General features: G+C 36.8%; 1 protein-coding gene across 1 annotated transcript in view; it reads left to right on the forward strand.

Annotated features, from left to right (window-relative positions):
* The window catches only part of RPRD1A (regulation of nuclear pre-mRNA domain containing 1A), a 93,736-nt gene extending 80,960 nt beyond the window's left edge, over positions 1–12,776 (forward strand). Inside the window, exon 7 of the mRNA XM_043977769.1 lies at positions 11,070–12,776. Within this exon, the coding sequence (XP_043833704.1) occupies positions 11,070–11,219 (150 nt within the window). The 3' untranslated portion in view covers positions 11,220–12,776. The remainder of the gene's footprint in view (positions 1–11,069) is intronic.
* Positions 12,777–13,003: the final 227 nt, after the last annotated feature.

Genomic DNA, 13,003 nt, shown 5'->3' on the forward strand with positions numbered 1-13,003 from the left:
AGAACAGTTAAAAGTCTAGTAGAGGGAGTAAATTCTAGAGGTTTGAGAAAACATTGAATGAAAGCAGGGGCAGCAGATAACTCGCCTAGGAAATTAATTAGGAGATTGGATAGCAAGAGATTTTATAGTGCCTGAAGTTAAAACTTTTTTTTAATTGAGGGGAGAGTTGAGTAGAAGGAAGAATCTTGGGAAAGAGAGAGAATGAAGATACTTGAAGAAACAGTTTTGAGCTCAAAGTCTCAAAGCATTCTTTTCTGTTACTGCTGTCACCACCTTAATGCATATATGTTAATACCATTCACCTGGACTGTGATTAGAATTTACTATATAATTATACATAATTATATGGACATATACATGATTATATTAAAATTATAATTTCTTTAGTAGATCTTGCACCCTCTAATCTAAGGGTTCTTACCTTGTGATCCATGAACTTAAAAAATTATGTTGATAACTTTCATTATAATTTGTTTCTTTTATATACATATGTATATGATTACAAAAGAAGCAAATTATATATGATATATCATAATTATGTAATATATAGTGCTAAATAAATATACATATTTAGAAATAAATTATATATAATTATAATAGAATAAATATAATACTAAATTATATAAATTACTATTAATTATATATTATAAACAAATTATAAATAATTACATTCACAAATATAAATATCTCTATACATATATATAGGCATGTGTGTACGTGCACACACACATACACATACACATACACATACACATAGCACTAAAACATTCTGAAAAGTCTTTGGGCTTTACCAGACTGCAAAGCTGTATATGATACACACAAAAGTCTAAGAACCCCTTGCTTCTTTCCTCTCCACGCTACTTTTCATACTCCTGATTTACTCTTCCTTATGCACAGATCTGTTGACATTTATCTCTTCAAAACATTTTATATGGCATTCTTCTGCCCCCTAACTAAAGTCCAAAGCCCTTAGCTGAATTAAAGGTACTCCACAACAACTCTTGATCTTGCTTTCTCCAGCTTTTTTTCCCCCTCTGCCCCAGATGTTTTATGATTTAGATAAGCTAAACTTCCCTGATCTTCCCAGTTGGAAATGTTTTCTCCCTCCTGGGTAATTGTATGATATTTTCTTTGTAGCTTGTGCACTTTTATTTAATTTAGTACTTTTGGTTACTTATATATGTATTGTTTTCCCCCACTAGATTGTAAGCTCCAAGTAGGGAGATACATTGTTAAAACTTTGCATTTCTCCCAGCCTACTTGTACTCTAGACATAGTATACTTCATAAATGTTGAATTGTTGAGGTTCAGAAGTTTTGTGATCCAGACTACAGATGGAGATGTTAGTTAAGAGCAGAGGGAAAGATTAGAGGAATGTCATAGAATCATACAATTTGTGCAGTCATAGAATTATGTGCAAGAAAAATGGATACATAATAAATTGGGGGTAATCTTACTGGAGGTAATCTTAGAGGGAGGGTGCTAGTATTAAGGGGGGATCAGGAACTTGAAGACCAGTGATATTAGCTACATGTGGCAATAAATCTTGAGAAAACAAGCACCTACCATTGATAATGTGGAGCATAATAGATAGAGAGCTGGCTTCAGGTTGAGGAAGACCAATCTGGGTTCAAGTCCAGCCTCTGACATAAAATGGCTCTTTAACAGTGGTTAAATGATTTAATTGTTCATTGCCCCAGGCAACTTGATATGGTATTCCAAAATTGCAAAGCATATACAGATCTGCATTGTTAGAGGAAATTCTTCACCAAAGCTCCCCACACTGGCAAATTGAGCTTTGGTAAAACAAACAAAAAAACCAAAAATATTTGAAGCTATAATGCAGTCCCATTGAAGGGACTTTGGGAAGATTGTGGGTATTAGCTATGCAATAATTTTTTTTGCTAAAATGAGTTATTCAGACTGTAAGATAATCCTGGGAGATGTATTATTCTGCAGTTTTTGCCTGCAATACAAACACTTTAAAAGGCCCACATCAAACTACACTGACAGCATTTTAAATAACCATTCTCTTAAGTCTCTATACACATTTTTCATGATTAAGCAACCAATTTTCAGGTATTTTTGTGCGTGCTATGAGGCTAGCACTATGTGAGAGATAAGGCAAGGAGTCACTTTGTCTCCCTCCCTCACTGTATGTATGTATGCTTGTATGTATCTATGTATATATACATGCATACACACATTCTGTGCCCTCAAGGAATTTGCAGTCAACATTTTTTAAAAGACTAATATACTTTAAATAATTAGAGAATAAGGTATGAAAAATAATTTTAGTGAGGGGGGGACCAGTGATTCTCCTCTCATTTTTTAAAAATGCTTTTACAAGTGTTATTTATTACTTTTTAAAAAAATTCTTAATATTTTTTCTAGTTACATGTAAAGATAGTTTTCAACATTCATTTTTATAAGATTTTGCACTCCAAATTTTGCTCCCTCCCCTTCTTTCTTAATCCTTTCTTCTCCTTTCATTCCAAGGTCCTGTTCTCCTTGAAAGTGGGGTTTCATCTGGGTTTAGGAATCTTGGGTGGAAACATCCATTTATCTAGCTGGCTGTAGGAGTCTACTGATGAAATTTAGCCCGTACCAAGCCACACAAACTGTTGCATGAGTGGGGTCTGCATTCTTTCTCTGATGTCTTCTTTTTTTACCAAGATTTGAGTGACCTAAGTCATATAGCCCCAGACTTTTAATTTAACACTCCTCCAGTCATGTCAGCTAATTAGATTTGGTTGCTATATGATGAACCTCTTACAGTTAGATGGGTATATAAACTGTGCCCCACCATCTTCGGTCTCAGAGAGGCGGCCATTGACCATCCTTTTATTAATAACCTGCCAGCCTATTAATAAAATTAAATTATCCAGAAACTATGCCTCATATTTTTTTGAGGGGGGGGTGGGGCGATGAGGGTGAAGTGACTTGCCCAGGGTCACACAACTAGTAAGTATCAAGTGTCTGAGGGTGTATTTGAACTCAGGTCCTGCCGAATCCAGGGCCAGTGCTTTATCTACTGCGCCACCTAGCTGTCCCCTATGCCTCATATTTTTAATAATCACAAAGGCAAAATATAAATTCTCATGGTATAAGTATAATGGAGGTTGGAGGAAGGGAAAGCTTGTTGACTAGAGTTAAGTCTTAAAGGTATTTGAGTTGGAACTTAAAGATTTTTCAGAGGATTAGGGAATGGAATGAACTGACAAAAATAGAAATAGGAAGCCACATTGTCTTTGGAATTGATAAACTGATTTGACTGGAGCAGAGGATGTGTTTTGTCACAGCAAGTGTATTACACACATCATCTCATTTGATCTGCATGAGGTAGTAGTTTAAGAATTGCCTTTTTTTTTTTTTTAAGTTAGAATAGTACCTATAAAATTGTGGAGGACGTGAAAACTAGGTCCTGATTAGAGTAGAAAAAACTATAGAGCTCCTAAATTCTTAATCTTAGGTCCATGAACTTTTTTTTTTTTTAGTGAGGCAATTGGGGTTAAGTGACTTGCCCAGGGTCACACAGCTAGTAAATGTTAAGTGTCTGAGGCTGGATTTGAACTCTTCAATTTGGTCTTAGAATTTTTGTGTGCCTTTTTTTTTTTTAACTTTATCAACACACATTTATTTTATTTTTTCCATTTACATGTAAGGGTAGTTTTCAACATTCATTTTCATAATATTTAGAGTTCCAAATTTTTCTCCCTCCCTCCCTTCCTTTCCTCCCCCCTCCACAAGATTGTAGTCAGGTTATATATGTACAATCCACAAGTGTTCTTTTTATCAGTTCTTTCTATGGGGGTGAATAGTAAGCTTCCTCATTAGTTCCTTGGGATTGTCTTGGATCATTGCATTGCTGAGAGTAGTTAAGTCATTCACAATTGCTCATTGAACAATATTGCTGTCACTATGCACAATGTCCTCTCGGCTCTGTTCACTTCATTATACATTGATGTTCATTAGTCTTTCCAGGTTTTTCTGGAATCATCCTGTTTGTTATTTCCTATAGCACAAGACCATTCCACCACAGTCGTATAGCACAGCTTCTTCCATCGTTCCTCAATTGGTGGACATTCCCTTGATTCTCAATTCTTAGCCTCCACAAAGAGATACTATAAATATTGGTTGTACAATTTTGCCCCCTTTTCTTTTTTTCATAATTACTATTGTTAACTGTTTCCCTTCTATCCTATTCCCTTCCCCATAATCTTTATTCTATTATCCCTCTTCTTTCATCCTTTCACTCTTCAAAAGGGATTTGCTTCTGTCTGTCCCCTTCCCCACTCTGCCCTCCTTCTTTTGCCCCTCTCTCTTTATCCTCTTCCCCTCCTATTTTCCTGCAGAGTTATAGAGATTACTCCACCCAATTGAGTGTGTATATTATTCCCTCCTTGTGCCAGTTCTGATGAGTGTTAGGCTCATTTACTACCCAGATTAAATAGATTACTCCACCCAGTTGGGTGTGTGTTAGTCCCTCCTTGAGGCAACTCTGATGAGTTTAAGGTCTTTGAGCCTTTTCTGATGAGTGTAAAATTCATTTACTGCCCTGCTCCTCTCCCATCTCTTTCCCCACTCCATAAACCTTTTCCTGTTTTCTTTCATGTAGGATTTCACCTCTGCCCTTCCCCCTTCCCCCCCGCAGTGCATTCCCCTCACCCCTCAATTTAACCCTAAAGATGTCATCATGGGGCAGCTAGGTGACACAGTGGACCCAGGGGATCCCAGCCAAAACCCAGCCTCAGACACATGACAGTCACCCACTGTATGACCCCAAGCATGTCCCCCAACTCCAATTTTTTATAGTTCTCTAGGGTCTTGTATTTGAAAGTTAAATTTGCCATTCAGTTCAGGTCTTTTCATCACAAATATCTGAAAGTCTTCTTTTTCATTAACGTCTCATTTTTTCCTCTGAAAGATTATGATGAGTTTTGCTGGGTAGATTCTTGGTTGTAATCCCAATTCCTTTTCCCTCTGGAATATCATATTCCATGCCTTCCGGTCCTTTAATGTAGAAGCTGCTAGATCTTGTGTTATCCTGACTGGGGCTCCACAGTACTTGAATTCTTTTTGGTAGCTTGCAGTATTTTCTCCTAGACCTGAGAGCTCTGGAATTTGGCTATAATACTCCTAGGAGTTTTCCTTTTGGGATCTCTTTCTGGAGGTGATCAGTGGATTCTTTCAATTTCTATTTTAGCTTCTTCTTTTAGAATTTTAGGGCAATTTTCCCTGAGAATATCTTGGAAGATGATGTCTAAGCTCTTTCCTTGATCATGGTTTTCAGGTAGACCAATCATTTTCAAATTATTTCTCCTGGATCTATTTTCCAGGTCAGCAGTTTTTCCCAGAAGATATTTCACATTGTCCTCTATTTTTTTATTCATTTGGATTTGCTTTATTGTGTCTTGGTTTCTCATAAAGTCACTGGCTTCCATTTGTTCAATCCTAATTCTTAGGCAATTATTTTCATCAAAGAGCTTTTCCATTTTTCCATTTCAAGCTGTTGACTTTTTTTCTCATGTCTTTCCTGCATTACCCTCATTTCTCTTTCCATTTTTTCCTCTACCTCTCTAACTTTATCTTCAAAGTCTTTTTTGAGCACCTCTATGACCTGAGACCAATTCATATTTTTCTTGGAAGCTTTAGATATAGGGGCCCTGATGTTGACATCTTCCTCTGAGGGTGCACCTCGGTCTTCCTTATTACCGAAGAAACTTTCTATGGTCCTCACCTTTCTCTGTCTGCTCATTTTGCCTTTCTTTTACTTGACTTTTAGCTCCTTAAAGTGGGGCACTGTTTCCAGGCTTATCCCAGGGTTTAAGATGTCCCAGGTGGTATGATTTAAGGAGGATCAGGTTCTTCACTCTCTTGGCCTATTCCCTGGTCCATAGATAACCCCAGGCCAACTTGCTCATCAACCAGCTTTGTGTGTTGTGGTTGTCAGCTCTGACAAGCCTGTGCCCCTCCCCAACCTGGGCCACTGCTACTCAAGCCTACCTCCTGGTTCTCAGCAGGGGTGAAGAATCCAAGTTCTGCCTCAGCACCAGCATAGCCCCCTGTAGTCTACCCGTTGCCCAAGGCTCAGCCCTCTCACCAGATTGTGAGCTTAGTTCCAGACGACACTGGTACTTTAGCTGATTCAGAGGCTCTGGCTCTGGCTCTCTCTCTCTCTCTGGTGAAGCCATCCTGGGACTGGATCTATATCAGGGTGACTGAGGGGTTGGGCTCCACTCCTGTCTCAGCACAGCAGCTCCCTCCTTCTGACCTTCCAAGCCGTTCTTGGTTAGAAGATGACTTCAGCACATTCTTCTGTGAGTTTTGCTGCCCCGGGCATTTTCCTATGGCATTATTTGGATGTTTTTTTGAGCCTTTGTGTGCCTTTTAAGTTTAGTGGACTGAATTTTTCCCTCTCTTTAGAGAACTTGTCTTACACTATTTGTCAGGATTAAGAGTCAACAAAGTCTTTAATCCTAAATTACACGGTGGAAGATATGTTCACAATTTAAAAAAAAAATAATTCATGGGGCGGCTAGGTGGCACAGTGGATAAAGCACCAGCCCTGGATTCAGGAGTACCTGAGTTCAAATCCGGCCTCAGACACTTGACACTTACTAGCTGTGTGACCCTGGGCAAGTCACTTAACCCCCATTGCCCTGCCCCCCCCCCAAATTCATAAGTTCATTTTTAAGTTAGTCTTTTAGAACTCATACATTTTCCTCAGACTTATGAGGAAATTATTATAAATATTTGTATAATATAATATGTAACTAATGTGATTATAATTATAAATGATGGTTAGAATATTAGAATATCACACAAAAGCCTATTTAATTTATAAATTGACTGAAATATAGTACATTTTAAATAAAAATCATAGAAAACTTTTAAAATATGTTTAACACAATGGAAAAGAGAAAACTGAATACAAAAATGTTAAAAATTTATTTTGAATAAATACTTGAAGAAAAGCAGATTTAATTAGCAGGAACAGAGGCAAATGAATATCCTTGAACATTTTTAATAGAATCTGAGAATGTTTTCAGAAATTTTAATTATATCTAATTTTCATTGAAAATTAATGCCTTTACTATGACTTAGTGAAGGTAAATCAGTAGTACTACTAATAGCACTAGAAATCAATTCATGAAATTTTTAGTACACAAATTTTAAAAAAAGGAATGAGGAGGTTTTCCAGAGATAAATGGGCAAGAGTTAGAAGAGAAGGAAAAGGTCATAGGGGCTAAAGAGGAGGGAGGGAGAGAGGAAGGAAGGGGAGGGAGGGAGAGATAGACAGCTTGTGCGCGCACACGTGTGTGTGTGGGTGTGTGTATTGCGCATGCGCATGTACTTGGGGTGGTAGGTTCATGACATGAACAGATTGGCAGAAGAGATTGGCAAAGTTTGTGATGGGAAGGCAGTTTTGATAGGGCTTTACTTTACATCTTCAAGGATTTAATGCCCATGACCTACCCAAAGCTTCTCATAGCAGCATCATATTTGGCCTGTACTTCCATTCTTCACATCACCCTTCACTGTAACAAAATGTCCATTCCTTTAGTGCACCTGGTTTCAGCTGAATTTTATGAATAAAGTAGCCAGATTAAATGGATTCACACCAATCCCATATCACCATCTAGGGAAATGTGTATTGTAATACATGAGTTGTATGAATCAGAATTTATCTCTTAATTGATAGAATTTCAGGCAGTGTGAGATAAATTAAAATTTTCAAGTAGGGCAGAGTGAGAGATTTTGGGGAAGGGGACCTTCCTGAGGTCATACTACTTGTCTACTCAGCCTCTAGAGTAAAGTTTGGTCCTAGAACAAGGGAGAATAACAAGTCTTTGTGACTTCCATCCTTCCTTCTTACCTGAAAGACCTAGCTACTATTGCTCTGATTCACCCTCCCCACCCATCCCTTGGACAAAGTCTGAAACTGAGTTTCTTTATAAAGAGGGGAACACTTGTTTTTGAGAAGACATGGACTATGCTGTCTTGCCTCTGATCATTTAGGAGTAAGCATATCTGTGAAGTAGAAGGTCCTGTGCAATGGAGAAAAATGCTAAATTTCAAATAAAGGTTAGTGAAAATAAAGCTGTAACTTTTTACCCATTCAAATTCACAGACCCCTTGAAATTCTGTCCACAGACCTTTGGGGAATCTGTGGCCCCAGTTTAAGAACTCTTGATAAAGTCTATAGGCTAGCCCATTAGATACTTGAAGACAGCTATCTTATTCATCCTCAAGTAATTTCTTTTCTGGGCAAAATACACCAAGTTCTTTAACCCGACAATTAGCTTTATTATGTGTATGTGTACACACACACACAATTTTATTTATTTATTTTTTTGGTGTGGCACTGAGGGTTAAGTGACTTGCCCAGGGTCACACAGCTAGTAAGTGTCAAGTGTCTGAGGCTGGATTTGAACTCAGGTCTTACTGAATCCAGGGCTGGTGCTTTATCCACTGTGCTGTCTAGCTGCCCCATAATCATTTTTAAAACAAAAAATGCCAAAGTATAGGAAAACATAGAGAACTTCATGTGGAAAAAAGTTGAACCCAAGGGTTTTCATTGAACAAAATGTAAATCACTAAGGTAAAATGGCAGCCAATCCCCACTCCCTGCCCCAAATCTCAATTTGTAACGATTGGAATGACGCCCCCTGCTGGAGACTTACTGTAGGAAAGCCCCACCATGAAGTGAAGGTCTTTGAGGGCAAGACCAGGAATCTTTTCTTTGGCATCGGGAAGTGACATTTGCTGGTGGGAGGAAGAAGGGGGGAGCCTGGTGCTCTGACTCGCGCTCTTTCCTGAGGACGCTGGTGGAGAAGGGAGCTAGAAATGCACTCTCCCTTTAATCGATAGTTGAATGTAGGCCTTTCTCTTTCTCTTTACCAAATTCTTGTTCTCCTTAATAAAATGCTTAAAAGCCTAACTCTTGCTAAAGCTTATAATTTATTGGCGACCACTCATTAGATATTTTAGACAGACTAGCTAGAATTTTAGCCTTAACAAATTTGATATTAAATTTGTTCCAACCATATAGGGCATCAACCTATTTTTGAATGTTGACTCATCTAGTGTGTTAAGCACTTCTCCCAGGTTTGTGTCACGAGCAAATTTGATAAATATCCCATTTATGCCTTATTCACATCACTGATAAAAAGGTTAAATAGCTTATCACAAATCCCCAGGGTTCTATAATTAAGGCCTTTTGAGTTAACTTTGAGATATTCTTTTAATAATATTTGTTAATAACTATTCTTTGGATCTATCCATTCAACCAATTCTTTATTTACCTAATTATACTTTTACTTAGCTCACATTTCTCTATCTTGTTCACAAGGATAAATTCATGAGAGACTATTAGGCATGCTTTATAGACACCTTACTAAGCTATATTTTATGACATTCTCTGATCTACTAATTTAATAACTTTGTTAGAAGAGGAAATAGATTCCCATCACTTCTAGTCCAGTGACAAATTGCACCTTATTTAGGGTAAAATTATAGAGGAGTAGCTTCTCTCAATGTTTTCTACCACTTTTTATAGGATAAAATTCTCATGAATAGCTATCAAATGGCATTTATATAGCACTTTAAAGTTTGCAAAACACTTCATGTACCTTCATTTGATTAAGCCAAAACATTATTAGTTGCTCTGCTGTTGGCAGAGAACTCCAATAGATATGCTGGTAATTGAAGGTCTGTGTTGCTGTTATTTCATGTATTTGTGAAAGGCTTATGACCTATTTCCTAAACTTCTCATCTCTTTCCTCCTCCTTTCTGGGTCATTTAGAGTATATTCTGTCAAAATATTCCTTGTGTTTCTCCCCCCAATAGGTCTTCACTGAAATGTTCTCCATCCAACGTCCTATTTCTGACTCCTGGCTTGTTTTTTGTATAATTAAAACTTTTTAATAGTTTCCTACCCTGTTTGTTCAGTTCTTTTTAAATAAGTCTTATCCTTCTAAAGCCATCTCCTTATCATGAGACTATCTCACCAAGTCTCAGTGACAACTTATAAAAAATTTGCCTCCTTGCATTAGAATCTCTAGTTGACCTTCCTTGTTTCCCATACTTTATGCATTTATACCTGGATATCTGGGGCCACAGAATTTTTTTTTTTTTTGGTCTCCTCTTTTCTCTTTTTGCTATTCTATCTGGATTGTTGACTACCCTGTGTTATCTAGCTTGGTAATATACTAATAAAACATGGAGACGTTGCCTTACATACTTACATAGATACTACAAATAGAAAGGTTTTTATAAAGCCACTGCCTGTTCATTCCTCTTTCCCTTCCCCAAAGTCCACAGAAATTGCTTCCCAATCACATGTCTTATAGCCTGGTACTTCCCCTTTAAGCTCAGACCTGTTTTCTTGTTTCATCTAGAGGCTGGGCAGTGACTCACTGGGTGACTTGGACCCAGGTCTATCTTTATTACTGTCCAGGACTGGGCAGAACTCTCCTTCAGGACCCAGCCTCACCCTTCCTGGGTTCTAGAAGATCAAGGGATTTTTCTCTAAGAAGCTAAAGTGGGATTAAAGTAGGTGCACAGTCAGCCTACCTAGCTGACCCCTTTCCAAGGTACTAGTAAACTACATAGGTTGGCTGTGAGTCAAGTATTGTATAAAAAAAGTGAGCATCTTATTATTTTATGTATATCAACATAATTTGTTTCTCAAGAAATATGGTCATCTGCTCACAGCTTTAAAAACAGGAAATAATTTAATCTGACCAGTAAATGCTTTATTTATCCATCTTACCCATCTGATAAGGGTACCGAATAACACAATTTTAATTTCTAATAGCATTCCATTGGATGAAATCCTTATGTGTTGATGTTAGATATACTAATATAGCACACACAAATACACACACAGAGAATAGGAATATTGGTACTGATTTTATTGCATCAAATTTATCTGGTTAATCATGTTTCAAAAGCTCTGCTTTTCCTTATGGTTTGCAAGCTTCATGAGGTGGTTGACTTGTTAGCTAAGTAGCAATTTTTGGTGTAACCTTAACAAATACTAATACAAAGTTATTTCATTACAGGAATACAAGCGCAAGTTAGCCAGAGTATCCCAGGTTCGAAAAGAACTCAGGTCTCGCATTCAGAACCTGCCAGATTTGTCTCGGTTGCCCAATGTCACAGGCAGCCATGTGCACCTGCCATTTGCTGGAGACATCTACAGTGAGGATTGACGACAAGACCTTTTTCCAGGGCCACAGGACTTTGCAAGAGCTGGAGATAGGTTAAGTGGATAGTCTCATAGTATTATTTTTGTACATTGTTGAGAAAGTGACACAAACACAGATACGCCCAACAAACTACAAAAAAAAAATGTAAAAATATTTAAAATGTTGGGTTTTTTCCTATTTTATTGGAAGGTTAATATGACAATTTAAAAATTGACATCTATGTGTTAATATGTTCACAAAGAAGTGATTATTTTAAAAAGATCCTTTTATATATTTTTTGATCCAGGGCCCTGTGAGAAACTAAAACCTTTCTATTTTTCTTTATGTAATTTTGAAGGTTCCTTGTTATGTTTCCGCATTAATATGTGAATGTAACTTCACTATCTAATCACTGTATAATATGTAATTTCTTCAGGAAGAAACTAATCAGGAGGTTGGGACATTATTCTCATATATTATAGGGATTTGATGGTAAAGAGGACATAAAGTTGATAGACCAGGGTAAACTTAGCCGTAATCTATCAACCCCAATGTCTCCTTGTCTGTGCCTCTCAATGCTTTCGACTTAACATACATGAAAGTTTTAAATCACTTTGAGAGTCAAACTGAGGAATTCACTTTCTAAGGGTAATATTTAAACTGGTAAGAGAGTAATTTTCCAGAATTTACTGGAAACTTGTTTAATATTACAAGAATATCAAAACAAGTCAGAGTATCCCAGACTAGACTTTAGTTATCACCCCAACTCACTGTGTTCCTGAGCAAATTGATGGTCCATTTAACGTGAGTGGGACAGTAGAAGAGTCTAATTTGCTTATTTCCTACTAAAGGCATAACCTTGTTTATCTTAATTCACCAACTTTCAATGTAAGAAAAACAGCATGCTTAATTGGGTATGCCACCATTTAAAATTATTAATAAACAAACTTGGAAATGCTTTGTAGGAATTTGTCAGTTCAAAGAGTTGATCCCTCAAGATATTCTTGATTTTGGAGCTAATTTCATAAGGTATAGTTCTTTATCTTCTATCCATGGAGATATATAGTTGATGTCATTATTGTGAAGAAATCCATGAAATCAATTGGGTAATCACATTTTGTGACTTTTCCCAACTATAAAACCTTAAAAAGCTTTAGTGTCATTTTTAGCTCCGATATCCAGACAGCACTACAAATAGAACATTGTATATGAGTTGCGGTGTTCTTTGTAGCTGCCTGGAATACTTTTAATGTCCCTTCAAAGTTTTTGAATAAAAAGCAGTGCTACAGGGTAGATCTGGTATACTTTGCATATATCCAGAATTACCCAAATAAATATGGTTTTTCTTTTTATTTGTAACACTGTGTGTTAGAGCTATTGGATCCCATGCTTTCTTTTTAAAGTACATTTTTAGCAATGGGTTTGTACAAGGAAATAGCCATTTTAGTATAATTGTTCATGACATTGTCAATAAATGATGGAAATTTTTCATTTTGTGCGTTGCTTTGCAGATTAGCCATTTTCATTTCTGTTGTAAGTATATATGACCTAGAATAGACAATAAATTATCATCTCTTTTTACATCTTAGAAACCAAAAAGTCTCTATAGTCTCGGTGTCTTCAGTGTAAATATTTCTTTTTTAGTATTAGGTAGTCATATTCATAGATAGTATGCATGTATAATAGAAGGGGAATATTTATTTTCTAAGATACAACTATGGAAAAATATTGTAATAGTGAGGAAACTTCATAAAGTACATTTTTATAAAACCTCTGAAGGAATTTAGGATAATTTCATCTTTTATGTT

The sequence above is a fragment of the Dromiciops gliroides genome, chromosome 1, assembly GCF_019393635.1.
Source record: "Dromiciops gliroides isolate mDroGli1 chromosome 1, mDroGli1.pri, whole genome shotgun sequence".
NCBI classification, from domain to species: domain Eukaryota; kingdom Metazoa; phylum Chordata; class Mammalia; order Microbiotheria; family Microbiotheriidae; genus Dromiciops; species Dromiciops gliroides.